Below are 27,852 nucleotides of genomic sequence, written 5' to 3'. Positions count from 1 at the left end.
CCACAACTTGAACTTTCCCATTTATTCTCGATCTAGTTATTTCGGCCCGTTTCTCCGTCTCCACTGGTGTAAAATCTTTTCCTTTTCTTTTCTACAATCTCCTCCACGTTACTTTCCATCGCTGTGTTGTTGCTGGCTGAACTGAACCTGAGCTACGTGGCAGATAAGTTTTGAAAAATGTTCATGTTTGACTGTTTAATAGCTCTGGTATGCACACATGGCGGAGAACACGGGGGGTGTGTGGGGGGGAGGCCTTCATTTCTCCCCCCCCTCTTCCCCCTCTTTCTCTCGGGGGGCCTGCCTGTGTTATTGTGTAGTTCTTTTTTGTGGAATGCGAGACTTTCCTGGAAAGCCCAGACGTCACAGTGAAGCAAGAGCCACGGTTTCTTAGAATCCTCAAACGCTGTGAGATCACGTGTCGGGAAAATAACATCACGCCTTGTGGGATCGTCTCTACAACATATTTTCATCTGTTTCCTCGTGAAATTAACAGGTATGATGACATGAAGGATGGAACGTATGAATAAAGTCTGGACACATTTATAACCTGGTCATTTTCAACTTCACAAACATGGCGGAGGTCTTTTTGAACCATCAGTGCAGTTTATTGAACTGATTTGTGTTTGCACAAGCAGGGCGAGCGGTTTGTGGACATCATCATGATGTGTTTGTGATGCATTTGTTTGTTGTTGAGCTTTAGGACGACCTGACAACTACCAGAGAAGAGAATGTGTGGAAACAAACATCTGTGTGACCCCCCAAACATCTGCATCTCTAGACCCGTCACGTGCAGAGCTCAAGGTTTTAAGGAGGAGCGGAAGTTATGAGCTGATAGTGCAAGTCAGGGAAAAGTGCACAACACGCAGATAAGAAACAAACCAGTTGATGCTGACTTTCAGTCTATACTCTCCAGGGAAAACATAAACTGTAGACAAACATTAACACAGATACATTCATTCTCAGATTCTCAGTCAGATCAATAACTTCAGACTCCCTCTGCTTTGATATCATTTGTTTTTGTTTGCACGTCCGACAGAAAATGTCTGGTTTTTCAAAGAAAGGTATAATCTGAATCTTTTGACATCAGTAATCATTCATTTGAACACAGAAGGTCAAGCGTGACCAGCTGGATCATTCCAGGTTCGACCACGGATTGGAATAAATACATCTGAGGTCACTGAGGCTTTTTTCTGTTTGTACAAAGGCCTTAATGTCGAGCTTTTCATTTTTAGTTCAGCTTTTATCTCAGGTTTATTATAAACAGTCGAACAAATGTGTATTTCCATGTGATCACATTTACATTTTGGTTTGGAAGAAACATTAAACTCCTCTTTTGTTCATTCCCTGTTTCCACTTATGGACATCACACCACCGGAGGACGTTTCTGTCCAGCTTCCAGCGAATGTCACCAGATATTGAGACACGATCGCTGAGTGGGTGGAAATACAACATTAGCGCTCGCCTACATAAACAAACAGACCCAGCTGGAGGCTCCGTCCCTGGACAATCTCTGACCTTTGCTCAGGCTATGTTCTGCTGGAGAGAGAGAGAGAGAGAGAGAGAGAGAGAGAGAGAGAGAGGGGGAGAGAGAGAGAGAGGGGGGGGGGGGGGGGGGGGGGGGGGGGGGGGGGGGAGAGAGAGAGGGGGAGAGAGAGAGAGAGAGAGAGAGAGAGAGAGAGACACTCCTCAGACAGTGGCTGGTTCCTCTAATCGTATTTAATCCAACTTGTTCAGAGAGAATATGATTCATTTATTGTTCATGAGAGACAGGAAACTGAAAACTGAATATCATGATGTTGAACTGGTTTTTATCCAGATTCGACTGTTTCTCCCACACGAACAAAACATGTAATACAATAGGAAATATGTGGGAAAGGATTAAAGCATGAAAAATATATCGTCTGCCTCCAGAGAGAGAGACAGATTTATCAAAAGAGCTTTAGTGTTTCTTTCTTTTAATCCAATGGGTCTTTGTTCATAGAAACGCACTGTACAAATAAAACACATTATTATTGTTGTTATTTATTATTATTCAGTAGCTTTTTGTTGGTTTTAACATCTCAAATATTAGGATTAGCTGATTTACATACATGATGCTCAACACTGGCAAATACACAGTACAAGAGATATGGGAACAACCATGTTGTTCCATATTGTTTTTCATTACGTGCGACTTGTGTGAGTTGTCTTGTCTGTGATCAACATCCAGTGTCATACGTCTGCTTCACCTCGCTGACGTCCCAGAACCAGGTCGGGGGGGTTTATGTTTATCTGCTGAGATGATTATCGACGAGCTCCATGTCTTTGACCCACAAACATTTATTCTCTCCGTCGCATTGTGTTAAAAATGTATTTTAAGAAATGTATTTTATTTGTATTATAAAGTTGATTATTTTCTATATTGTCTTTGTAAATGTTTATTATCGGCACAACGTGATTTGAGGATGACAAATAATATCTTAGTTTCCTGTTATTACTTATTAAAAGAAAATGTGGAAAATATTTTTCACATGAAATCAAATTAAACAACATTTCCTAGAATTTTAATTATTTCTCTAAAAGGAGGTGAAACTGACGACAGCGCCCTCTACAGGTCGACGTGTGTAACACCCTCCGCCTGTTGCACCGGAAGCCACGTGTGTTCCCCCGTCCCACGTGTGTTTCCTGCAGCTGAGATGGCTCCTCGTCGTTAGCTCGTCGCGTGTCAGCTTCACGTGGGTTTCTCTCCCCGCCGGGATTCGAACATGTCGGGGAAGTCGGAGCTGAAGATCAACCCGCGGTTTGCGCAGAACTACGATAAATACCGACAGAGGGAAGAACTCCAGCGACGTGAGTGTGACGATGCTAACCGGGAAGCTAACCGAGCAGCGTGGGGGAGCGGCGCTAGCTAAGTTGTTTATCTCTTGTGTGTTTGTTAATAAACAGGAAATGAACGAACACGAGGATGATGTGATGCATGTAAACATGGCGGAGTTTGTAGCTGGGATTTAATGAACTTGTCGTTAACTTAAAGTTAAAGAAACAATAACAAACACAGACATTAGTAATCAAATCCAGCATTAGATCAAACACATTCAAATATAATTCAGAGTGAGTGGTCCCAGTTCCGCTCTCCCATCAGTCAGTGGGTTAAACTGGGATTTGTTTTCCTCTTGTTTTAGATTTTTAAAAACCCAAACTGATCTCAGATGCTCAAATATTCACGTGTGATCATCAACTGAATATGTCTTGAGTTTGTGTTGACATTTAAAATAAGTGATACCAATAGTGAATAATGCTATTACATGTGCCATTGTCTTATTTTTATATTTTTCATATCCCCTTGCAGTCATATTGCATTTTTAAATCAATCAAATCAAATCTCCCAGCTGTGGGACCAGTAAAGGATCATCTTATCTTATCTCATAATCCCTGTTGATTCCTGTCCAGCTACAAATATAAAAAGGATATTAAACATTAAACTTTACCTGCACACATAGGAAACAATGTTATTGTCCATAACAGCGTCGTCTAATTGTCGTACCTTATATACGCTCTAAACACGTCTTTGGCCATGAATGTGATTATTTATTCTTTACTCAAACATGTACTTTTAACAGTATCCAGCAGACGATCACTTTCTGGCACAAAACTGCGGCTGTGATATGTATTTATTTAACAGGTTGTTTATTTTGACTGTTTGTCAAGTATGTTGAATTAAAAGTCCACATTTCTATAACGAAATAAGGTAAAAGGAAAAACAAATGCAGATTCAGCAAAGAAGGAAGAGAGAAATAAAATAAAACTTGTTGTTACTTGATGTCATCTTTCTGTGTTTTGCAGTGAAGGATCGATACGGAGACCGAGCAGATGGCAGTGACTCGGAGACGTCTGAGTCCAGCTCCGATGACAGTGAAGTGGTCGGTATCCATTCCTCCTCCCTCTCGGTTTGTAGATAAAACTTTCTCACTGAGGTTTTCTGACTGTTATCTACCCCCCCGCCCTCTCTCTCTCCCTCCCCCCCTCTCTCTCAGGAGCTGGACCCTGCAGTCGAAAGAGACTTTTACAGAACGTTGTCACTGCTGAAGAAGAAAGATCCGAAGATCTACGAGAAAGATGCCACGTTCTACTCAGAAGGTGATGGACCATCAGCGGTGTTGCCTTCACATTTAGACTTGTGATGATGTGAAGAGATGATGAGACAATCTCTTGGTTTCAGGAGCGTCCACCGGTGACGAGAAGCCCTCGGCTTCACAGAAAGCAGCGAAGCCCATGTATCTGAAGGACTACGAGCGTAAAGTCATACTGGAAAGAGAAGGGTGAGCGAGCTCCGTCGTTTACAGTGTTCGTCAGGACCTCAACCAGACGACTGTGATGTCAGTCCTAACTGGGCTAAAATCCTCAGTAACAAATTCTGGCTCCGATCTTCAGGAGTTACAGCAACTTTTTAATTGTAGGAAATCCCTCTGATCTGTGTTGATGTTCAGGAGACCTGGAAACTTTACGTCTTGAAAAACAATATATTGATAAACTTCTAAAACAAGAAATCGTATTGTTTCGCAGAAAATATGAAGATGAGGACGACAGCGATGATGAGGAGGCCGCCATGAGAAGAGAGGTAGTGAAACCTATACGGTCATTTTGCTGCCTCTTGATCCTCGCGTGCGTCACATATTTTAAACTTGTTTTTTCCTCGACAGAGAGCCGCCTCTCCGAGCTACATTCAAGAGCAGAAGCAGCTGAAGGAAAGGTGAGACTCAAACCATCTAGAAACTGTGCTGCAGTATCACTCACAGGCTACTTACAGAAACCTAAACCTCTCGTCAGCTTCCGGAAGTTCATCCAGGACAGTGACGAGGAGGAAGAGGTCGTTGAGGAGGACGAAAGAGCCCAGCTGCTGACGAGGAGGATCAAATCACAGGAGGAGAAGGTCAGACGCTGGAACCTGCTGCTCCTCTTGAAATAATACAAAAGCATCAGAGCTCAGGTTGAACTTGTTCGTATCTGTTTGTAGGATAAAGAAGAGGCCGATTACGTGGATTGGCTGAAAGGTCAGGGTGAGTTGGACGGTCCAGAAGAGGTGAAGGACATGGTGAGTGTCTGCGTTTAGACGAGAGAGAGAGAAAGTGAAAGAAATCCTGTTGGAACATCGAAACATTTAATCGCTGGTTTGTGTTGGGACAGAAATACCTGAGGGACTACTGGAATGACCCGGAGCTGGATGAGAAGGAGTGCTTCCTGAGAGACTACGTCCTGAACAAGGGCTACATGGAAGGAGACGATGATGACCGGTACGTCTCTGTCTGGATGTTAGGTTTGCTTTCTTGGGCCGTGAATTGAAGGTGTGTGTGTATATATAAATTCTCCTGGTCCGTTCAGGATCCCAACTTACGACGAGGTGGTCCAGGATGATCCGAGTGATTCTGAAGAGGAAGGGGAGACCTTCTTGCAGCGGCAGGAGGACTTTGAGAAAAGCTACAACTTCCGCTTTGAAGAGCCTGACGCTACGCAGATCAAGACCTACCCCCGAACCATCGCCACCTCCGTGCGCTCCAAAGACGAGCGCAGAAAACAAAAAAGGGATGAAGTGAAAGAAAGAAAGGACAAGGTTTCACATCCAATCAAGCTCCTGATCTCTAAATATAAACCTTTGCTCTCTTAGCTTCTTAGCAGTAAATGATAATCTGCCCCCGGACGTTCGTCAACCTCTGTCTCTCAACTCTCTCAGGAAAAAGAGCAGAAGCAGGAGCAGCTGAAGCAGCTGAAGAACTTGAAGCGCAACGAGATTATGGAGAAGCTGAAGAAGCTTCAGGAGCTGACGGGCAACGAGCAGCTGGCCTTCAGTCAGGTGGACCTGGAGGGAGACTTCAACCCACAGCAGCACGACCAGCTCATGCAGGTGGGTGGATACAAACACTCCAGTTTAACAGCCCCTCGTTAAGACTCCCGTCCATTTCCAGGGCAAAGTGCAGATCAACTCATTCCCCAGCTCACGAGTGTATTTATTGACTAATTAGACGTCTCAGTGTGTTTTTCACACATTAAAACTACATGAAGCCACTAAGGTCAGAATACTCCACTTTATTGCTGATTCTGATTATGACCTAATTCAGGTTTAAGGTAATAAAAAGATGCTGTTTACATGAAGGTGTCTCAATCTGGTTTACATCAGAATATTGGCGTCCATGTAAATGTCTGTGGTCTGATCCCCCGCTCAGATGACCCCCCCCCCTCTGAGGGGGCACAGATGCATCATGGGAGTAATTAAACCCAGGTGTGTGCTACCCAGCTCACACAGGTGCTTTGTGTTTGGTTAATTGGACTGAGAACATGTGCAGCTGCCTCCTGAGTCAGAGCTTCAGTCTTTAAAACCCACTGCTCCCAGTAACCACTCTGCTGCCAGTAACCACTCTGCTGCCAGTAACCACTCTGCTCCCACTGCCCTTGATCAAGAGAACAACTTTAAACCTTTCTCCTTTTCCTTTCAGAAATTCTTTGGAGATGAATATTACGGAGGAGAAGAAGAAGAAAAGCCTCAGTTTGATGATGAAGATGATGAAGGTAGGCCTGTGTTTTCTTCACACTAGTTTGTGCAGCGTTGTTGAGCTGTGCGGGTTTTATTTGCGTGGACAGAAACCTGTTGCTGCCACTTTGCAATTTGAACTGAATCAGGACTCAAGTTCCTTCAAGGTGGAACTCGAGATTTGTATATGAGTAGCTTTGAGTCTAGAACGTTAGAACAGGTAATTGTATGAATGTGTCTGACCTGTGGCGTCTTGTGTGTTCAGAGCACTGGAACTGGGACACGTGGACAGGAGAGGGACAAGAGGACGTCTACGGGGAAGAGGGAGAGCAACATGATGCCTCTGGGCCACACTGCGACGATCAAGACTTCATTGTGAGTCTTATATCATTTTACCTGAAGGCATCATTTCATCCTCCGCTGCTCGGATCGCTCACTCAGTTCATCCTGTTGCAATAGATGGACGCAGACTACGACCCGAGTCAGCAGCCTGCCTCCAAGAAGAAGAAGAAAAAGGAGAGGAAGAAGATGAAGAAAGAGGATTTACCACCGATGGGCAAAAAGAGAAAGAAGTCTCACTTTGCCGAGGCCATCACCCAGAACAAGCCCGTGTTTGATCCTCGTAAGTGTCCTGGGTCTCCTCACTCAGAATCTGTGTTGTGGTTGTTATCTAACTGAAGGCTGCTTGTGTTTCAGAGGAGAAGAGCTTTGAGCAGTACCTGGATGAGTACTACAAGCTGGACTACGAGGACATTATAGACGACCTCCCGTGCAGGTTTCGCTACAGACAAGTCCTCGCCAACGACTTCGGTCTCTCCACAGAGGAGGTGAGAACACTGGACCTAAATAACTGAGTGTTCACAAAGACCGGCGTCTCTTCAGCTGCTTCCAGACATGAATTTTCAAACTAAAACGGGGCCCAGCAGCGTTTCCAAGCTTATAGCGGCTCTGGAGTTGTGATTTGGGGATTTGTGAACAGTCGGTTGTTTTATGGTAAAGATGAATATAATGTGGCGTGACTGGATGTTGGTGAATGCTGCAGTGATGAGTCATGAGGTGAATGAACTGGTATTGCTTCCCTCCGGGGAAACTCTGACCAGGAAATGATCTCACATTTAATCTTCTCTCTGAGCAGGACACTCGCACTGATGAGATAAAGATGCAAAAGTAGTTTCTAAAAGTTCTGTTGCATAAAGATGTAAATTATTGATCCGTACTATTGAATAAATGTGGTTCTTTCTTCAGATTTTACATGCAAATGACATGGAGCTGAACCGGTGGTGCTCTCTGAAGAAGACCTGCATGTTCAGGTACTGCTGCTGCCGTCCTTACAAGTTTTACACTTGTTCTGTCCTCGTGTCATTTACCACACGTGAATCTTTTTCTTTCAGGACTGACCGGGAGGAGGTAAGTGATTTGAAGAACTATAAGATCAAGGCCCAGAATGAGAAGAAGAAGAGAGAAATCCTGAGCTCCGTTTATGCTGAGTGAGTAAAACACAATTTGTAAACTGATCAGTAATGAATCCACCTTTACTGTGATAATTATATGAATTTGATCTACAGGAAAGACGAGTCGGCAGATGCTAAAACCAAGGTGGGGAAGAACAGGAGGGATCGTCCGAACAACGCTGAGAAGCAAAGTACATCAGCAGAGAACGGTGACGCAGGCCCAGCCATGGACTCAACTGATGAGACAGTTGCTCAGGCTCTTGGAGAGGGCGGGGACAGCATGGAGGAAAAAGAGGAGGAAGAGTTCCTGATGACCAAGAAAAAGACGGAACAGGAAGAGGAACCACAGCCTGCTGCTGGCGAAGCGGCAGTTAAAGTCGTCGAGGTGAAAAACAGGACTGAGAAGCCAAACTTGCCCAAGAAGAAGTTAAAGCGCTCGGGCGGACGCCTCCTCGCCGCTCGCTCCGGGCTGACGATAGGCGGCCGGGAGTTCAGTCGACAGAGACTGAAGGCTTACGGTCTGAACCCCAAGAGACTGTACTTCAAACAGCTCGGCAGACAAAGACGGAAAGAAAGGGAGAAGATGGAGAAGCAGAAAAACAAGGAGTGATAACAGCTCCTGTTGAGCCCACTCATTTTTATGCTTTAACAGCTAAATACATACAATACATTTTGTTTCATATTGACCTTTTTAGATTTCAACAATATTTGTACCTACAACATTTACAATAGAAAATTCCTACAAGTTCTGGGACCAGTCTGGAATTCAGCTTGTTGCTTTCATGCTGTGAACATTGAGATTTCAGAATCTGTAATAAACATGCAGGTAAACTGTGATTTCTGGTGTATATTGGTAAAAACATACTTGTGCGACATGGTGTGAGCCTGATGGATGAAAGCAATAAAATGAGTTCTTGCCAACATTGTGTGGTTTACAGTGGAGTTGTGTTGAAACACTTTGTTTAGAGCTTCTACAGAATCCTTGTGCTTTAGATTATTTATCCCTTTGAGTGTATTCTGCCTGACACTATTTTATGGTTGTTTTGAATTTACAATAATTAATTTTTCCCCTCTTTTGGCTTCGTATTCACAATCTAAAGGGTCCAATTGTACATTTAAAGATAATTACACAAATACGTTCAGTACAACAACCATTCTTGTATATTAATTTGGTTCACATTTTAGTTAAGACTAATTTTCTTGGTTGCACCACCTGACAAGTACGACAGGAAATGATTCAAACGTTTCAAATACAAACATGGAGTTTAGTCGACATATGCTTAAAGTTTTAAGAATAAAATAAACCTTAATTCTTGGACAAATAAGTCCTTATTGAGACTTTAGTACAACTAATAGTAAAACAATAGCTCTTGTAAATAAAGAAATAAACTGTTTAATGCAAAAAGAGTGAGAAAAACATGGCACAAGACGGAAGCGAAAGAGGACACAAGTTAACAGTTTAAAAAACACATACAAATTTACGTTTATAGATAAACCAGACCTGAGAGTAAAATCCAAAATGTCATAAGCTCCGTTATACAAATTGAGGAAGAAGGGGAAAAAGAAAAGTGAATTGAGGAAACTTCACATTAGATCCATAGACTGAATATAATGATTGGATCACTTTCCGTACAAAACAGCAGGGGGGCGCTGTAACGCCAGAGGCTGCTGTGAATCCACCAAAGAAGAAGAGAAGAAAAAGAGGCGCGCACCGGGCTGACGTTTGAATCCCGGAAGTAGCTGCTCGGTAACTAGTCCTGTTCTTTTCTCAGTTTGTCAACAACAGATTTAATTCTCGTGTAAAAGTTGTTTTCGTGTCTTTAGGTTAAAAGAGTGAGTTATGAAGTTAAACATGAGACAGTAACTTACATGTTATGTGTTTTAATTCACGTTAGCTCCGCACGTTACGTTTATTCTGATCGTCGTTAGCGTAAAGAAACACAGCGACGCTAACGTGTTCTCTGACTGATCTATATTAAATAATAATAATAATAATAATAATTCACCGTTAACTTACTTTATCATTCAGCTCCGTGTGGATTCAACTGAAGCATCAAAAACCAGAAGTACTCAGAAAGGTACATTTTAGAATAACGAATAATAAAATGAATACTTTAATACTTCACTGGTTCAGTAAACAACAATATCCGGAATATGTTGTTATAATAGTGTTATTTCACTGTATAATAAAACTACACCAGTAACTGTAGTATTATTATTTTCATCAGCAGCAATATGACAGAAGTTGAATGTGTTGTTCATTTTTTAGATGAAGTTGTGGAAAGACCTAAATCTTTAAAACTATTAATTCAAAACCCAGTTTAAAAACAATTTGAACAAGTGATTTATGTGCCAGGTTTGTTTTATTCTTTTAAGTGTGTGTTTGTTTTCTGTTTTTACATTTATACGGTGAATCCCTGTTTTTAAGGACTTAAAAACATATACTCTACTACCACTTATTTACTAATATACATTAATATCATGCTCCTGCGTTGTGCGAGCACAGTGAGGAGGTTTAACACATAATGGATCCAGTTTGTCTGGTGTCATTCTCACCTCACACACAGTTTAAAACCACAAACTAGACTTTAAACTTATTTAAAATGTATCGTGAGAATATGCGTATGACTTGAATGAAATTTTTTAATCTCTAACCATATCTTTCACTGCTATCTTCTCCACTTTGTACTCTTTTACAAACATGTAATATCTCCCCTTCGATGTCTCCCAGTAGCTTCCCAGTCTCCCCACGATGGCGAAGGCTCAGAAGTTCCACGACCTGGAGGAGATGGGCGAGACGTTGCTGGAGTACATCAGCAGCAGCCAGTCCGACAGACTGAAGCGGCTGAAGTCCGGACACCAGGCCCTGTTCGACCAGCACGTGGCTACAAAGAAGATCGTGACGCAGATTTTAAAAGGCGAGTAATCGGACATTTGATGACGTCTTGTTTCTGTGTCACTGTCATGGTTGTGTCCAGGACAGTGTCCCCTCATGTCAGCAGCAGTGAGCTTGTTACCCCCTTGTTTTCATCTGCATCTGTTTGTCTGCTCATCCGTCAATCACTGTCCTTCACCCACAGAAGAGGCTCAGATCGAGGAGAGCGTGAGTCAGAGGCTGCTGGACATGGAGGAGGAGAAGCAGCACAGAGACCGGGAGCTGCAGAGTCTGGAGGAACAGCTGAGGCAGTGCATCGCCAAGAGCCAGATCACCGACTCGGAATTGCAGTATCCTTTGTGTTTGTGTGCTTGTGTTTGGAATGTAAAGAGTCTTTTTTAAGTGTGTTTTCTAAATCCCGCCTGGCTGCATTTGGCTGTTTTCTGTGTAAGCGTCCTTAACCCTCGTCCAGGTTCCTGAAGGGAGAGCTGGAGAGCGTGAGAAGCACTGAGCACCAGCTGGAGACTCTTCAGAGCGAAGTGGACGAGGACACCACAGAGGTCATCCCCTCAGCAGTGTGAGCATTAGGATAGAAGTAACGCTCATTGTTCATTCATAATCAAGGGGATTATTTAACAGTGTGGATCATTTTCTAATAAAAAAAACATCAGAGGCTGTAGTTTTTATTTCAGTTTATAGTGACACAGTCTCCTCGTGTTATTCTGAGCTGCAGTGATAGAATTAGAGAGTAAAAGCATCAAGAGGAAATCCTGTCAAGAATCAAATCAAATTAAGTGAAATCTGTTTATTATATTTATATATTTCATGTGATCAACTCTCCCTGCGTTTGTCAGCAGATCTGTTTTAAACCCAGAGTGAACAAATGGAAAGTCTGAAACAGTAAAACCATAATTTCCACCCTGTCAGGATCCTGTGGTTTTTGCACTGATCTGATTGGTCGGTAGTTCTGCCGTTGACGGGTTTTGATCTCTTATCTTAAACTTTACCGGCTCCGGAGCAGATTAGCAGTTCAGCATAAGTTCAGAAAGTTATTTACCCCAGTAACAAGTGTTTAACCTGATATCCACAAGTGCTGAGTATTGTTTGATGTATTTTTAATATTCCATCCACTGCAGGTATGTGGCTCAGGTGTACTACCTGATAACCAAGATCAAGTGGGAATACGACGCACCACCCAACACGCTAAAAGGAGGTATGATTCTCCTTTGTGTGGTCACGTGTGTATTCACAGTCTCTTGTGTGTGTTGGGTTTAACAATACGGCTTCACGTTGTGCGTTGTCTCCTGTTGCAGTTCACTACGGTGCAGACCTGGCAACCCCCGTCAGCATTGACACGTCAGTGCAGACTCGGAGTAACGTGAGCGACCGGCTGTGGGACTTTGTCAGCACTAAGTGGTAGATGGAGGACGGGGGTGCAGTCGGGCACCTTGTGTATATTTATGTGTTTGTGTGTTTGTTGTATTCTTATCTTCAGTATAACATGTATATTGTTTTAAAAGATTAAATCTTTCTGATAAATGGTTTAGTAGTTTCTATTGATGTGTTTCAGCTTCATGGATTCATATTTTTTTTATGTTTCCGTGTTGTAGTTCTTCCTCGATGATACAGATATGAGCACGTTGTAATAAATCTACAAACATGGAACTGATAACTGAGCCGACTCAGAATTCATCTTGGTTCCCTCGGCTTGTCTGTGGGAAGGTTACAGATAGAAACTGTCTCCGCCCTGTGGTTTCCTTGTTTCGAGTGTTGCTCTCTACTTGGCTACTTCAACTTATCTTCAATTCTTTGCAAAGTGTGAGTAATTCTCAGACTCTGATATTCCCTCATATCCGACTTTAAATCTCATCCCTTTATAGTCTTTAAAAGTCTTAAGTGTAATTGTTGAAACCTGCTGTTCTGTGGTTTTTCAGACCAGGCCGAGTGCCGGTCGGTCACTAGGTGGCGCTGCAGAGCTTTTCAGTGCTGAGGTGTGATCATGTGAAAATGTTTAAATGCCAACGTGGTTTCCTCAGAGCAACACACACTCAGATGAAACCAGCTCCAAACTGGTGTCACTTGACAACCAGACGAACTGGGGAAGACAGAGAGAAGCTGTTAAAAGCTCAACACGGGTTTTATGGAGCTTTACTCAGATGATTGTTTAAGAAACCTTATTTTCTGTTCATCCACATCACCAGTCAAGTACCAACAGTGTTGTTATTAATGATTTAAATGATCTCTACTAATGATATTAATGTGGATGTCTTAATAACAACATTAGCTGTATAAACCATGTGAGCGGTGATTGGCTCCAGCCCCACGAGACCCTCAAAGCAGAAGTGGAACAGAAAACACATGGATTGATTTACAATATTTGTTTTGTTTGCATCGACCTTTACTTTCTCTCTGCTACAGGCAGAAGTTTATTATTATAACCAACATGTTTAATCTGCTATTTTACCTGAATATTCCTCACCTATAGTTCAGCTGTTTATCCATCTCCTTTATAACAAACTGTTTAAATTTAGTTTTGGTTAATTTATTTATTGTTTTTTTTATCCAGCCATATCAAATGTTTTATTTTATTCCAGCAGTTTATTGATTTCTTTTTTTTATAGTAATTATTCCAACTGTTGACAAAGGCCTGGAGGATATGGTCAAAAATATTGGTGACATCAAAATGTTCGTATCAGTCGATATCGATAATTATCACGATAAATGTTGGGTTATTATTTATTTTCACTTTAAAGACTGATTAAGAAGGTTGTGGTTTTAAACTCATATTCATGCCGAACTCTTGACAAACAACAAAACATTTTATTAATCTGAGGTCAATCAACAATGTGTTTAAGCATCCTCACTGAACCTTCACAAGGCAAAAGCAATATATCGAAATCTATTGCTGCTTTATTGCTAGTGATGAAAATTCTGTTTCAATCATTCTACAGTTATTGTTATTGTTTTATCGCCCTGTGTTGTTCATACTGTTGCAGCCTTTCATGCTCGTTGTTAACTGACTTTTTTTCAATCTTTACTTTTAGCTCATCGTTCAACTCCTCTGACTGAAAACTAGTTTGCTCCGACAATGTCGATTAGTTGATCTTAATCATCAGTGTAGTTCACACAAGAAGAAGAAGAAGAGACTCGAGACATTTTACTGTTCGAAACTAATATGATTGATTATCGGTTGACACTTCAAGGATTAAAATCTGCCACTGGTGTGTTTACAAACCACCTTGAACCAGTACATTTCCACCATAGATGCCCGTAAGCATCTATGGTGGAAATGGATGATAGCAGGGAACTGACATGTACAGTGAATTATCAGTAATGAGACAAAGATCCTGTGACACAAACCTGTGTCTGGATGATGCCCACAGACTGTTTCTGCAACGCACAGCACATCATTTGATCTGCTCATGATTTGCCCGCAGGCCTCCTCTGCTGAGAAGTGAAACCCGCTCGTCCTCCTGAGCAGCGCGGTGCAGCGCGCCGCTGCACGGTGGGCAGGATGAGAGTGTCGGGGAGGCTCATAGTCACACGTACCATCACATGTAGGAACCACACACCCACGAGTGGTTTCCACACGATAAACAGGGCATCGAGGTTTCTGCATCTTCATCGGTTCCTCAGCGCGTCGAATCCTGTGGTTTAACAGGTGGTTCGCGAGGAGGCGGCGGGTTTGTCATTTAGCACCAAGCACCTCATGGCTGCTGTTGTTTTGCAACTCAGGCTTGGACTGTTTAATTAAAACGCAATGTTTAAATATTCCATTAGCATCATTTGGAGTTTAGATGACTCATTATTTCCATTAGAATTCGTAACTTGGTGTTTAGGAAGTTCTGGCGTTGCATTGAATTCCCTTTTAACTACAGTTGTGTTGAATCAGTCCAAAATAACCTCATAAATATATACTCATAATTTATCACAGGGTCCCTGGACTGCATTTGATTTGCAATTAAATCCAAACTAATTTGTAAAAAAACTAGTTAACAAGAGAAAACCAGTTTAACCATTGACTATAAGTTATAGAAAATGGTAAAATAAGCAAAAGTAGTTGATACATATCCTTGTGTTGACAGACTATGAAGTGGTTCAACTAATTTCAGTGAAAAAATTGATTATTAAAACTGAGGCATATGGTAATAAAAATGTAATAAGTTAATATAACAAATTGATTTGAGTCACTTTATTGCAATGTGTGGAGATCAAGGACTTAACGTTTTTAATATGATTCACATAGAGATTTTTACTGCAGATTAGATGATGAGTTTCATCTGTACAGTATAATCACAATGTTTATATTTATTGTTCTGCAGCGAGAAACGAAACAAGACGTCGTCCGGTGAGAAAAGTGAAACTCAGAAATCCCCCCTTTTCTCAGAAATAACAAACAAACAAATAACAAACAAACAAATATAAATAACAAACCTGGATTTCAACACAATTCACATATATTTATTCAGTGCACATATAAAACTGACATAACTTAAATGATTTTTTTTTTTTTTTACAGTACAAAATGCAGCTCAGACAAAAGGTAAAGATATTTACAATGTGTACTAAAAAAAACTCAGTGAAAATATATTTAATTTCTTTACATTTATATACAGGTGGATAATTAGGAAAAGTGTCCAGACAATGAAATCAGCCGCTCGCTGATCTGAAAGACGAGATTATTTTTATCCTCCCGTTTCGTCTTTCTGGATTATGATATATTATGAAATAGGTGAATCACATTGTTCCCTGCTGAGGTGAAGTTTCTCCCAAACAACAAAGCTCTGGAGACTCGTATTTCTCCTCCACAAGCTGGAGCATGAAACTGCAATATTGTAGTTTGTTAAACCCAAAAAAAGGCGTCAACAAACCTCCACTGTCAGCTTTTATTGCTTTTACTCATTCATCATGTGTCGCTACATATGTTAGGGGGGGGGGGCCTCCAGAGCTGCAAACCACCCAGAGCCAGCTCGCCATATGACGTCTTTAGAAGCGTCCCCAGCCCACGGAGCCTGTGATGTCGGTGTTGGGGGGGGGGGGGGGGGGGGGCCTCTCCCCAGCACCGACGCTGACCAACACGCACATGGTAGAAATTACATGGTTTTGGCTGCAGAGTTTGGGTGTGGAGGCTCCGTGTTTGTAACAACGTGTGATTATACGCTGCACGCGGAGCGGAGATAAGGATAAATCTCCTGCTTCCTGGGCTCTGGGCCCTCGACTATCAGATGTTCGGCGTGCCGGGCTGTATTTATCCACACGCAGTCTGTAACTTCATGGGGGGAAATGACATTTTGCCAGATGGAATTTCCTCTGACAAGTACTGGCCCTGTTTTGTCTGAAGAGACAAATTGAATACTAGCTTTTCACACAAGGTTAATGTGTTTTTCATGATCATACTATCGTAGAAAATGTTTAAGAAGTTATTTCTTTCTCCCAATTTGGACATTTATCACGTACGTTGAGCTTATGTTTCCTCGCGAAGACAAAAAAATAACCGAAACTGTGATGCAGTGCAACTTAATACTTCGGCCCTTCCCAGCACATGTTAGTGGCCCCAGTTCTTAGTCTGAATATTTGCTCTCAGGGCAAAGCCGTGTGTCATGTCTTGCTCATCCTTGGGTAAATGGCTTTGATCGTTGAGGGTGTAAAGTTACCGGAGGACACCGTCGTCTCCAGCCCCTCCAGCCTGTGAGAGGCCACGTCGGTCTTACTGGTGCTGCACTCCAGGAAAGGAATCCCGATCTTCTTCACTTGTCCGTCCTTTGTCAGGAGGCAGGGCCGGCAGAGCAGCCGGATGATGGCCTTCCTCATGTCCTTGCTGGTCAGCGTGTAGATGATGGGGTTGAGGAGGGAGTTGAACATGGCGATGCCCAGGAAATAGTCGGCCTTGAAGAGCACCTCGCAGCTTTTGGCCGGACAGCAGAAGTCCAGCAGCAGGAAGATGAAGAGGGGCAGCCAACATGCGATGAAGACCCCCAGGACGATGGTGACCGTCTTCAGCAGCGCCATGTACTTCTGGGACTTGCGGTAGAGGCCCTTGCGCTGGGGAACCGAAGCCAGGCGCTGAGTGTTGGACTTGACGATGCGGAAGATGCGGACGTACAGCACCACGATGGACATGAGGATGGCGCTGAAGACGGTGATGCAGAAGAGGATGTAGCTTTTGGCGAAGAGCGGCAGGACCGTGGAGCACTGGTCCAGCTGTCCCATGCAGTTCCAGCCCAGGACGGGCAGGACCCCCAGGAACACGGACAACACCCAGCTCGCCCCAATCAGGGCAAACATGCGCCCCTGCTTGTCCCCCTGGTACGGCTTCATCCTCACCATGGTGACGTGACGCTCGATGGCGATGGCCAGCAGACTGATGACAGAGGCGGCCAGCATGATGAACACCCCCCCCTCCCTCAGGAACCACAGCACCGGGGTCATGTTCAGCGTGTTGGCTCCTGATGCTATGAGGTTCACCATGTAGGTGAAACCTGCGAGCAGGTCGGAGAGGGTCAAGTTGCCCAGTAGGTAGTACATGGGCACGTGGAATTTCTTATTCTTCCAGATGGCGATTAGCACCACGGCGTTTTCTACCACGATGAGCAGGCACACCAGCAGGAAAGCGATGGTCTCTGGTTTGAGTCCCTCCTTGTACTTGTTCTCATTCAGTTTGCCCGTGTAGTTGTAGTGATTTAAGATGACAGAGTTGCTCTGGTACTCACGAAACATCCTCAGCAGGTTTCCTGAGGAGGGCGACACTGGCATCGCAGACGTATCTGTCATTTTTATTATTTCCCACAAGTCAGTGCCTTGATTGTTCTTTTCTTGTTCCTTAAATCAGATCCACAGACAGTTTCTCATATAGTCCTCAGGTTGTGCATTATTTCTTCCTTCTCTGGATGTGAAAGTTAACAAACAGACTCACACAGCTGTTGCGGGGGAAAGTTCCTTTTGAAGTTATAAAATAGGATTTCCTGTGGTTTGAGAATTCTCCTCCTTTTAAAAAAAAAAAGAAAATCACATTTTCCGATGCCCGGGCTGCGCACTAGGAGGCGATGAGAGCCAGTCTGCGTAAAACCAGAGGAGAAGAAAGTTAGTGGCAGGAAACAAACACGCCAGGAAACAGAGAATTTGAATAAAAGCAGCAACGGTCCCCAACAGCCAGAGAGCAAAGAGGTAATTAACACATAATTGCGATCTTATCAATTTGAATAAAGAGGGGGGGGGGGGACCCCTGTGATAAGGGAAGTGGCGACTCCCAGAAATAACGTTTTTTCTTTTACGAGGAAAAATAAAAAGCTGAAACATTTTTAAGCCTGAAAGTTTAAACTTGAGCTTAAGTTTAAACTTTAAGTGTAAAACGAGGAACGTTTAAAATCGGAGCCAAAGTTTAAATCGAATATTTTCCTTAATCCATTGACTTTAGTGTTTTCCTGCCACTTGAGACTCAAAACAAGAAATTCCCCCGCAGCTTATTACTTCTCATTCATGCGTAACTATGCGTAAATACGCATTGCGCATCCAAACCGGGAATTACGAATTATAAAGCTTAACCAGACAGATAATGGCTCATGGGAAACCGAGAAATGTTTCAGTAAATGAATGTGACTATGAAGTTTAACATCACAATTATCCATACTCGTGCGTAAAAGTCGCCCCTGGCACCACTGTGACATCTCTGAGCGGCACAGCCTCACTTCACGACCCACGTCCCGCACCGTATCGGAGCAACACGTTAGAAAGAACATTCACCACGCACCTGTAAAACTTTGTAAATATCCAGAGAGACACTTCACAGCCGCGGAGGAGAGAGGAGGACGCAAGGCTCCGTGGATCCGCGCGCACCGCAGTGTGATGTGCGAGTGGAGCAGGGCAGGACTCGACACGCAGAGGGTTGGTCCTTAATGATTGTGCCCTTCAACGATTCTCTCCCTCCTTCTCCTGCATGACCCCTTCAACACTGTGCCCCCCCCCCCCCCCCCCCCTCCCCCCCTCAGGAGGGACTGCAGCTACATGACAGATTATGAGATTCTGTTTTGTTTCTGTGGAAGAAACTGAGATTTGCACCTTATCAGTTTGCCCTCAGGTGCTTGATCCTTCCAGAAGTAATTACAGCAGCAGGTCGTTGCATGGCTTGTTGATCAGGTTTGTCAGATTAGCTGGAAATCTGTCTTTCCCAACCGTTTGATATGAAAGAAACGGTCACACTCGCACCAGTGAGCTCAAAACTAAAAGCCACAAGTTAATTTGCCAGTGGAAAAATAGTAATTTGTGAGTGTATGGTGTGGTCGGGCCTGTTGCACAGAAAACCCCACATTTCAGAAAATAGCTTCATTCCTATAGGCCTCATCTGTAATTATCTTAAAGCTGAAACATGAAAACAGAAAAAACACTTTTATTTGAAGACATACGTGGGATTTATTCAGCTGCGTTTCCTAGAACATGTGAGGTAACAAAACCTTTGACGATCGCTCCTATTTCTCTTCCTCCGGGATTTGTTTTGTATGCGAGTGGTGAAAGGTGTTAAATAAATTAGGATAACTAATGTTTCTCCCGACTGTGACTCAATGAGTTTAACGACATCTCAGTCTAATTCACTATCTCATTAGCAAACACAACTGGAGAGAGAGAGAGATCGAGATCACAGCAAGAGTCGCATCATTAAAACCTCCCACTACCTTTGACTGATTATCCTCTTAGACATTCTGTTGGTTAATCAATTCGTTGATTTATATGTGGATACAAATATCCACCAAGGCCCAAGAGTCTCCTTATGAAAACACATTTAACTTCACTAGGTGCAGATTTATTTATTTGAATTGGCATCAAATCGCACAAATAGGTCATAAATATCAGTCGCTTAAATGCCTGATTGTTTTTTTTATCTAGATCCATGAATTGTTCTCGGACAAATCAAGGAAAAGGCTGTAAAAGAGAAAAAACATTCCTGCAAACCAAAAATCAAACAAACGCAGTTGAAAACATAATCTGGAATATTTTTTTAATGTGTGTAGACTTTGCTTTTCTTCTAATAGCTTCACCCCTGAGGCCCCACGTTTGAAGTTGAGACCAAAAATTCCACCTGCATCGATAAATGACTCAAACGTCCTTTTGTTCAGTTCAGTTTTTTTTTAAAACTCTAGTAGAAACATGTCCAGGCCTTTCTCCCGAACACTGACAACAACAAGGGTTCATCTTGAACCGTTGAGGTGACATTTCTGGGCCAGAACAACGGGGAAATGACGTAAAGGCGAGGGCGGCTGAGCGCAGCCTGGACGTGGCCTTCTCTAAACAGGAAGCTGCCTCATTGTGCCTCGAGAGGAGAGGGATATCCTTCAGAGAAACACAGATGAAGTCATCGGTCGGAATTGAACCACGGGACGAGGGAGAACTGAGTCGACACGGTGACGAGCAACCAAAACCCAAACGACTTACTCATTTCCACACCTTGTGTTAATGGGGCAGAGTATGTAGTGGGGTTTTGTTTTCATGGAGAGACTCCTTCCTGTGTGGTCCCGGCGTCGGCGTCCTTCAGGTTGAACGTTTAAAGTCTATTTCTCTCTCCTTGCATCAACAGAATTTGTCCTATTTTAGCTCCACACCTGCTGCTCTGGGGTCAGTGTCTCAGTCAGTGATTTGCAGTTGGCGTCTCAGCAGCAGCAGTGTCCCCTGACTCGTCCCGCTCCGTCCTCCCTCTCCTCCCTGACGCCCACCCAAGTGATAACCAGGTCCGACTGCTCTTCTCTCTGTCGGCCCAAGTGGCAGTTACCCCCCCCGCAGTGAGCAGCTCTCAGTGTGCAGCCTCTGATTAGTTAACACACAAAGACATGACAGCATGGGACTCTCCTCTCTGCCTGCCCCCCCCCCCCCCCCCCCCCCCACGCCCCTGTAGGGATCTGCTCCGTCACTGCTCCTTCCCCCTCAGGCCGCCAGCAAAACCGAGACCAGTCCGGACCCACCCAGTCGGGGGAGGGAGGGTCCCTGTGCATGTTCAGTATGTTCAGTCCAACACTCCTCTCTCTCTGGCTCGGGGTGATTTTTGTTCCCGTGACGTTAATGTGCCGACAGACAGGAAGTCAGTCGCTCTGTCGTTGTCGCGAGCCGCCTGTTGCCTGACTCCCGTTTGTGTTGACTCTGTTTGGCTCTTGTCTGGCTGCCGTTTGTCGGTGACGGATTGAGATGTAATTATAATCTTTTAGGAACAGGTCCGTGTACGTCTTGTTTCCGATGTTGCTTCATTTCCTCGCGCCCTAAGGCTACATCCATATGTCCCAGTTTGGAATGTGACGTTTAATCGTTCTCTTCTCTGATTTAGCTTCTCTTAAACTCTGGAGTAGCGTGGGCGCCAGACGCATCTGTAGCAGAGTTTATGTGTTTCAAACAAAAGCGTACTAGCATGAATGTGGCCTGAAGCCTGTTGCATTCTGGGGGTGTTAGTCGAGGCCCCATATGCTGCAAAGATCACACCTGGATCTGTGAGTCTCACCTTTTGCTCACAGTTAAATATCACACACGGCTTCCCAGCGCAGTCTTACTTCACACACGCAGTAGAGAAGCATTCACACCTTTTCAATTCAAACGACCAGTGGACATTGTATGTAGAGCGTAGAACCCGGGTCACACACTTCAGCAGCTTGCTGAGCAGAGTCGATCGTCTTCATGTCAAATGAATCATTAGCGTTTTGAGAACCACAATGTTTATTTGCTTTCTTGTCGAGAGTTTGAGGACAACGAAGATTCACTGGGACTGGAAACAGAAGTGAAATCCATTAAATCCATTAAAATGTCTCATCTGTTTTATCTGAACAGTGGGGGGGGGGGGCTTATGGTGGTATTACATTTCTGAAGAAAGGGAATTTGACTTCAGGAAAGCTCACATTTATTTGCGTTGGTGGCTGCTAAGCTTTATTTACTTTTGAGGTGCTTTTATTGTGAATGTCCAACCTCCCCCTCCGTGCTCTTGATACTGTTGAAAGTCTACGGCTTTTTTATTTTGAAAATCCAGCTTCCAAACCCTCCAAACGACTTCTGACTCAGACTGGTCACATATTAGAGATTAACACCAGTCCATGTGTATGTTGCATGTAGGGTGTAGTGGTACAGTATGTAGCGGGGGGGCGGGGGGGGGTTAATCTCAATCAGCTGCAGTTAAAGGTTCCCCACGGTGAAGCTAACTGCTCTCAAATCTGGCTCATAACTCGAAGCCTGTGATGAATACTAACCAGATGTTTATGCTGTGATGGGAGGAAACACCTGATGTAAAATATGTGTCAGTGACGTGAGTTGGAAAAGTAGAAATTTTCACTTCGCACCTGAAAAATCCAGGTTTTTGGTTGATGTCAGAGTGGATGAAGGATTCTGGCTGATACAACCGACTCTGGCCACTAATGATTCCTTCTATTCATTAAGAAACAACACAGAAGAAGAAGAAGAGAAAGATTAATGTGTTAATGTTAATGTTTGTTCACGTCTGAAAGCAGCGTAATGAAGCACAGGAGGCACAGGAGACGTCTCTCTTGAATCCAAACGTTAAGTTGAGGCCATGAATCTTCGCTGTTTGCTTTTCAAGGAGCGGATCCATGGGGATTCAGAAAAAAAGAAGAGAGAAACTTGTCGTGCATATAAACTAATGCAGTGTCCAGCACAACATCGGCCGCCAGAGATTTATGGGAAATCCCAGGAATAGCTCGGCTTTGTGAAAGTCCAGCTTCCCGGCCTCAGTGTTCCTCGTGCAGCTGTGCAGGGCAGCAACCTCACTCTCAGCTTCTAACTCGGCGGAAACGAGGAGAACATGTGTAAATGTTGGAGCTGCTCTCTCTCTCTCTTTCCGTCCAGGCTGCAGTCTCCAGCTGCTCCGTCTTCCCCGTGTGTTGTCCCTTCTTTTCTTATCCAACACGACCTAATGCCCATTCCAATTCAGATGGGATTGCGTGTCGCAAACCCGAGTGCGGCCGCCGCACAGTCGGGCGCTCCAGCCGTTTCTCCTGCTCCTCATTTGTCGTCTCTGTCATGCAAACAGATGCAAATCTGTAACGGCTGTAAAAAAAAGTGACATTTACATACTTTGCTTTATGTAGCGGTTCTGTGGAATGCGTCGACCCTTTCAACAGAGCTGTCCGTCTAATAGCGCTCAGCTCGGATCCAGGCCTCGTGTTTTACGAGCTGAACACACACTTGGAGGTTTTTTTCTTTTGTGTCGAAGCCAGAGAGCAATAAAAAATACCCTCGTTTAGTTCCCTGAAGTTTGATTTTTTTTCCCCCCCAATCTGTTTCCAAGTAGATGTTTTAGTCTTGAGGCGGATGAAGATTTGTTGTCTAAAGCTGCTAAAGTCGGAGGGGATTTTTCTGGTGCAAATAAAACACAGGAAGAAGCTGCCATTCAGGACAAATTTAATCAGACGTACACCCAGTATACGTGGATGTGAGTTGTGTCTATACGCAAACACAAACATCCTCATTTCCTATGTAAACCTTCGCCGGTTCTCACCCTCGTGAGCTGGCACGCCGCTGCAGCTCCGGCTCTTTCCGAACGGCACAGAAATGATTTTGTCCGGTCATTTTCTGCTTATTCCTGAATTTGTCTCAGCTCGCTTACAGCTGTGTTTATTAAAATCCACCGTGGCATCGCTGAAACTGAATCCCGCAAACTCGCCCGAGCTGCGTTCTAGGGCCCGAGCGCCAAGATTCTTTGGCCTGAAAAGAGAGGAAATCAACATGGTATTTATTATTAAAGAGAGAGCTCAGTGATCCACTGACAACAAGTGTTTGACCCATTAGTCAGGAAGCCACTGGTTCTCCTGTTGGAATTAGCCGTGGTCACATTCAGTGGTACGACGCGTCTTTGTGGCCTCCAGCAGCTTCTCGTTCCTAAAGAGGGCCGGTTTAATATCCTTGGAAATGTTGATTTTCATGAGAGTTACACGAGGAGATTATGATCACCCTTTAATTAAGTAAATATGAAGCCATCCAGCTGCTTAGATGAGCACATGATAAAGAGTGGAAACCGCCTGAAGTTAGAAATACAATCTGCAAACACATATGAGGCTCAATGGAGACATGAACTTTTCACATGAGAAGAAGCAGCAGGAGATTGTTTCGGGTCCGACTCGTCCACAACAACAGAAACAGTCAGGCGAGGGGGTGGAGCCTGTAGAGCAGCAGCAGGAGGCAGGACATGACGTATATAATTCTGTAAATAAGTTTGTTTATGGAACGTCCACATCGGCCCTTATTACCAAAAGCTCTGGAATCTCGTTGTCTTTCCGAGTTGACGTCAACGTCTCCTGAGATATTTGTCTTCTTTAGTTTCTTCCAGTTTTGTGTCACGTGTTGGAAATGTCCTCAACGCGCCCACTCGGTCGAACCTCGGGACATTTTCAAGTTGTTTTCTCACATGGGCTCATTCGGACATTTTCCAGATATTTGACAAGGGGCCAGTGGGGAAAGTTCGGGAAAATGTCTCGAACATTTGCGTTCACACGTGCACCTTCTCCAGAGTTCTGTGCATGTCCGAAAGCACCAATACAAGATGACTTTTCTAATCTCATCGTTTTCCGACAATGTTAAACATAAAGTTGTCTGGTGAGACCCCCCAAAAAACCACTGGGCTCATCCAAGTCCACCACAACCTTTCCATAAATCTGTAATTCTTTTTGTATGTAAAAAATATGTCCTGAGCTTTAGAGGTGTGTTTTATGACCCCGCCCCGGAGCCAGGCTGTTTCCCAGTGTTTCCAGTCTCACGCTCAGCGCAGCCAACAGCATTTAATGTACGTGACACAAGAGCGGAATCAATCCTCTCATCTCTCGCTCGGTAAAAAGTGAGTCAGTGTGTAAAATCTTTAAACTATTCCTTTCAGCCGTGCTCCTGTTTTCCTCTGCAAACCATGGAAGGCTTTGTTTCCCTTCATGGTTTTTCCCCCATTCCCACATTTGAACAATTCAACCCTCCACCCCTTTAACCCTCTCGCTGCCCCACATTCTCTGATAAGCCCCCAGAACAGGCACAGGGTCAGTTTGATAAAGAAGCTTTCTCTCCTAATAGGGGCGTCTTTGTGAGGCTCCACTTTTGTTGGTCTTCAAATTATTCTTCTCTCGATCCAAAGCATAAAGTGGAGAAGCCACAAATGTACGATCATCTGAAAACATTTCCTTATTCCTAAAATATTTGATCCTTCACGGGGAGTTTGTCGATTTACGATTCTCTGGCTCTCCTGCAGCGGTCACTCATGCCGTAATACATATGTATTTTTTTTCCACGTTCGTTTTTTTTTGTTGAAGTGAGGTTGAGATGTGAATGGGCAGTTTTATGAAGCTGGTTTTGTTCGTGAAGCGGCGGTTTGGGATGAGTTCATCTGGAGGACAGAGTGGAAGAAAGAGCGAGGGAGCATTCCCACATGGGAGACGGGGAGGGGAGGGGGGGGGGGGCGTGGGATGCATGACGGGCTGCAGGTGGGGGTGAAGTCATGAGAATTAGGACCCGGGCCTCTGTGAGATTTATTCAAACTTCTTCAATTACAGGCACACCAACAACGGCCCACCAGCCCCAGTCCGGGGTCAGATTCTGGGAAGAGAGGGAGCGGAGGTGCACGTGCTTCTTTTGTGTGCGATGACGATGTTGGGGGGAAAATCCACGATCACTCTCAGGGGACGATACTCAGTCTTTGTCAGAGTTTCGGGGGCTGAAGAAGTCCCGTGTGCGTCTGTAGTTGTTTAGTAAAACACCAGAAAAGCTCATTCACCGGGTTTTATTTGCAGCTTTTCCCAGGAGAAAGTGATAAATGACTCCCACCAGGGTGTTAGTCAACGGATCAAAACCTGGATATTTGTATATAAAGGAAGCCTGGCTGCAAACAGGCTGGGGCAGATTAGTAGTACAATAGCTAATCTAATACCTATGCAGGAAATGTCACATATTAGCCAAAAGGAAGGATAATGAATGGAGTCTATCACTGCCACAGTAAATGAGGTAGAAGTCATTTTACGGTGCTTAGCATGATGGTTAAAAATACCCCGTTACAACACTCCATTGTCTACGGTCAATAGCTGTGCCTCTCGCCGGCCAATCACCACACACACATTTCTGTTGTCGGAGCTTTTCACTTCCTAATGAAAATACGTCTGTAGGTTTCACAGACTCAGGAGGTGAACTTCCAGTCCAGAAGGATTCTTGTGTGAGAGGAGGCTGATAAAGGGAAATATGAGGCCGTGTTGGGCAGATTGTCGCCGGTGACTGATTACGCTCATTATTTTTCTCGATTGCAATTGAACACAATGGCTTCCTGAATTCTTTGGCTCGTGACCTCTTATAAACAAAGCTTTTGTTTTTCTTTTATTTGATTAGATTGCATTTATCTACAGATTTTGAAATTATTCAGCAATTCACCAAAAGCAAGTCTTTCTGGAAAGAAACATAATTGTCACATTGGAAATAGCAACCGTCTCACGTCAAGATCCATTTCATCGCTGAGCTGCAGAGTCAGTCCTGAAATCAGCGGCAGATTTAGAGAAGCAGCCGTTAGAAACATCGCACAGCGTTTGCATGTTTCCACCGACCAGTGCAGTTTCAGTCAGCATACATTTTTTTCCAGATCCCTATGAGGTCACTGTGACCTTTACCTTTGACCTTTGACCACCAGACTTGAATCAGTTCTTCTTTGACTGCAGGTGAACATGTGTCGAACATTTGAAGAGACACCCTTATGGTGTTCATGAGTTATTATGTTCAAAAGGTCAAAAGAAGGTGCTCTGTGAGGTCACAGCGACTCTTACCTTAAACCTTTTATCACTAAATTCTAATCAGTTCATCGGTGAGTCAAACTGAATATTTGTACCAAATTTGAAGAAATTCCCTGAAGGTGTTCTGGAGATATCATGTTCACAAGGCTGAGACAGAAGGACGGACATAACGAAATAATGATTATTATGATGAATAGATAATGAAAATAACGATTCTGGCAACTGGCGCGTTAAGATGCATGTTAAACGTCTGGGTTTTGGTGCATAAAAATACATTAACGTGTGCATAGTATCATTGTTACGTGTATTTCATTCTGCACGTGAACAGAAAGTCTGAGCGACAGCGGCTGAGGACGAGCGGAGGACGAGCGGAGGACAAGCGGAGGACGAGCGGAGGACGAGCGGAGGACGAGCGGGGGTCAGCGAGCGGTCAGCTGATCGTCCCTCATCCCGGAGCGGTGATGGATGGATTTGCTGCTCCGGGCTCAGACCACCGGCTCGTTTCCATCAGAGCATCTTTCACGAGTTTGTATTAAATTTGGCTCCCTCGAACGCGATTTCAGTGGAAATTAATTCCTGTGGCCTTTTATATAACGAGACTCTTCAGAGTTCAACCCTGTAAACAAACACAGATAATCGGAGCCACAACATTTCACAACAAATATAATGTAATTCAACAATCCCAGTTATTGAATTACATTATATTTGTTTACAAACTTGAGATTATTACGGAAACCTGTGGAAAATAAAAAAGACCTTCTGTGATTATGACAGAAACAACAAACTTCGTAGATTCGTACCGACACTGTGACGTCTGAACATCTCCCCTCTTCAGTGTCTCTCTGCTTATATTTGAGTTAGTTTTCTGAAAGTAAATATAATACATTGTTCCCGTAGTGGCTCCAAAAAAAAGCCCCGAGCAGAAACCCTTCATTACGAGCGTGCTCTGTGAGTGCGGTGTGGGCCCATGCGGGGGAAACCAGGCTCTTTGGCTCACCCTGACCATCAGAGGCCAGGCCGGGGACGTCTCACTGATCCTGTACTTAACTGACACCAAAAGTATTGTTATTCCCTCTCTGGTTTCATGTGAGTCCGTCATGAAAAGCCCCAAAGAGAAAGGGAGGCACTGTGGATGGACTTTAAACGTCTGTGGGCGTCAGACTTTCACTACAAGCATGTGGAGTGTGTTTTATCAGATAAGTCGCTGTAATGAGCAGAAGATAAGGATGATTGTTTTAAAATTACCGGGTTGTAGATGAGCTCTCTCTCTGGTTGCAGGGTTTTGGATCAGGGACAAGT

At 43.9% G+C, this 27,852-nt stretch overlaps 3 protein-coding genes and 1 non-coding gene across 5 annotated transcripts; 3 read left to right on the top strand and 1 right to left on the bottom strand.

The window, feature by feature from the left end:
• Window positions 1–2,582: 2,582 nt before the first annotated feature.
• Window positions 2,583–8,876, top strand: kri1 (KRI1 homolog). Its single transcript, XM_034593291.1, has 18 exons — window positions 2,583–2,829; window positions 3,823–3,899; window positions 4,014–4,116; window positions 4,199–4,298; window positions 4,543–4,597; window positions 4,680–4,729; window positions 4,807–4,909; window positions 4,994–5,071; window positions 5,164–5,270; window positions 5,359–5,587; window positions 5,708–5,878; window positions 6,468–6,540; window positions 6,768–6,877; window positions 6,962–7,124; window positions 7,199–7,329; window positions 7,748–7,812; window positions 7,894–7,989; window positions 8,068–8,876. The coding sequence occupies exons 1-18, from the start codon at window positions 2,745–2,747 to the stop codon at window positions 8,561–8,563; spliced, it is 2,292 nt and encodes a 763-aa protein (XP_034449182.1). The 5' UTR covers window positions 2,583–2,744; the 3' UTR covers window positions 8,564–8,876.
• LOC117767078 lies at window positions 7,539–7,637 on the top strand. The gene has a single exon (XR_004614839.1). It is a non-coding gene; the product is annotated as a Z30 small nucleolar RNA (small nucleolar RNA).
• A 733-nt stretch (window positions 8,877–9,609) lies between the features above and the next one.
• On the top strand, window positions 9,610–12,493 carry spc24 (SPC24 component of NDC80 kinetochore complex). Of its 2 annotated transcripts, none has more exons than XM_034593293.1 (6): window positions 9,610–9,700; window positions 10,688–10,871; window positions 11,034–11,178; window positions 11,301–11,405; window positions 11,965–12,041; window positions 12,142–12,493. In XM_034593293.1, exons 2-6 carry the CDS (start codon window positions 10,706–10,708, stop codon window positions 12,246–12,248), a joined length of 600 nt encoding a protein of 199 aa, XP_034449184.1. In that variant the 5' UTR covers window positions 9,610–9,700; window positions 10,688–10,705; the 3' UTR covers window positions 12,249–12,493. The 2 variants fall into 2 exon arrangements, with proteins under 2 accessions (XP_034449184.1, XP_034449185.1); XM_034593294.1 differs by having other exon boundaries at window positions 9,698–9,712.
• A 2,837-nt stretch (window positions 12,494–15,330) lies between these two features.
• Window positions 15,331–18,733, bottom strand: s1pr5a (sphingosine-1-phosphate receptor 5a). The gene is made up of 2 exons (XM_034593292.1): window positions 18,576–18,733; window positions 15,331–17,883 (listed from the first exon to the last, which is right to left on the bottom strand). Exon 2 carries the CDS (start codon window positions 17,597–17,599, stop codon window positions 16,427–16,429), a length of 1,173 nt encoding a protein of 390 aa, XP_034449183.1. The 5' UTR covers window positions 17,600–17,883; window positions 18,576–18,733; the 3' UTR covers window positions 15,331–16,426.
• Window positions 18,734–27,852: the final 9,119 nt, after the last annotated feature.

Source organism: Hippoglossus hippoglossus, chromosome 8 (assembly GCF_009819705.1).
Source record: "Hippoglossus hippoglossus isolate fHipHip1 chromosome 8, fHipHip1.pri, whole genome shotgun sequence".
Lineage (NCBI taxonomy): Eukaryota > Metazoa > Chordata > Actinopteri > Pleuronectiformes > Pleuronectidae > Hippoglossus > Hippoglossus hippoglossus.
The sequence above is the reverse complement of the archived record's forward strand: the minus strand, read 5'-3'. Positions and strand labels throughout refer to the sequence as shown.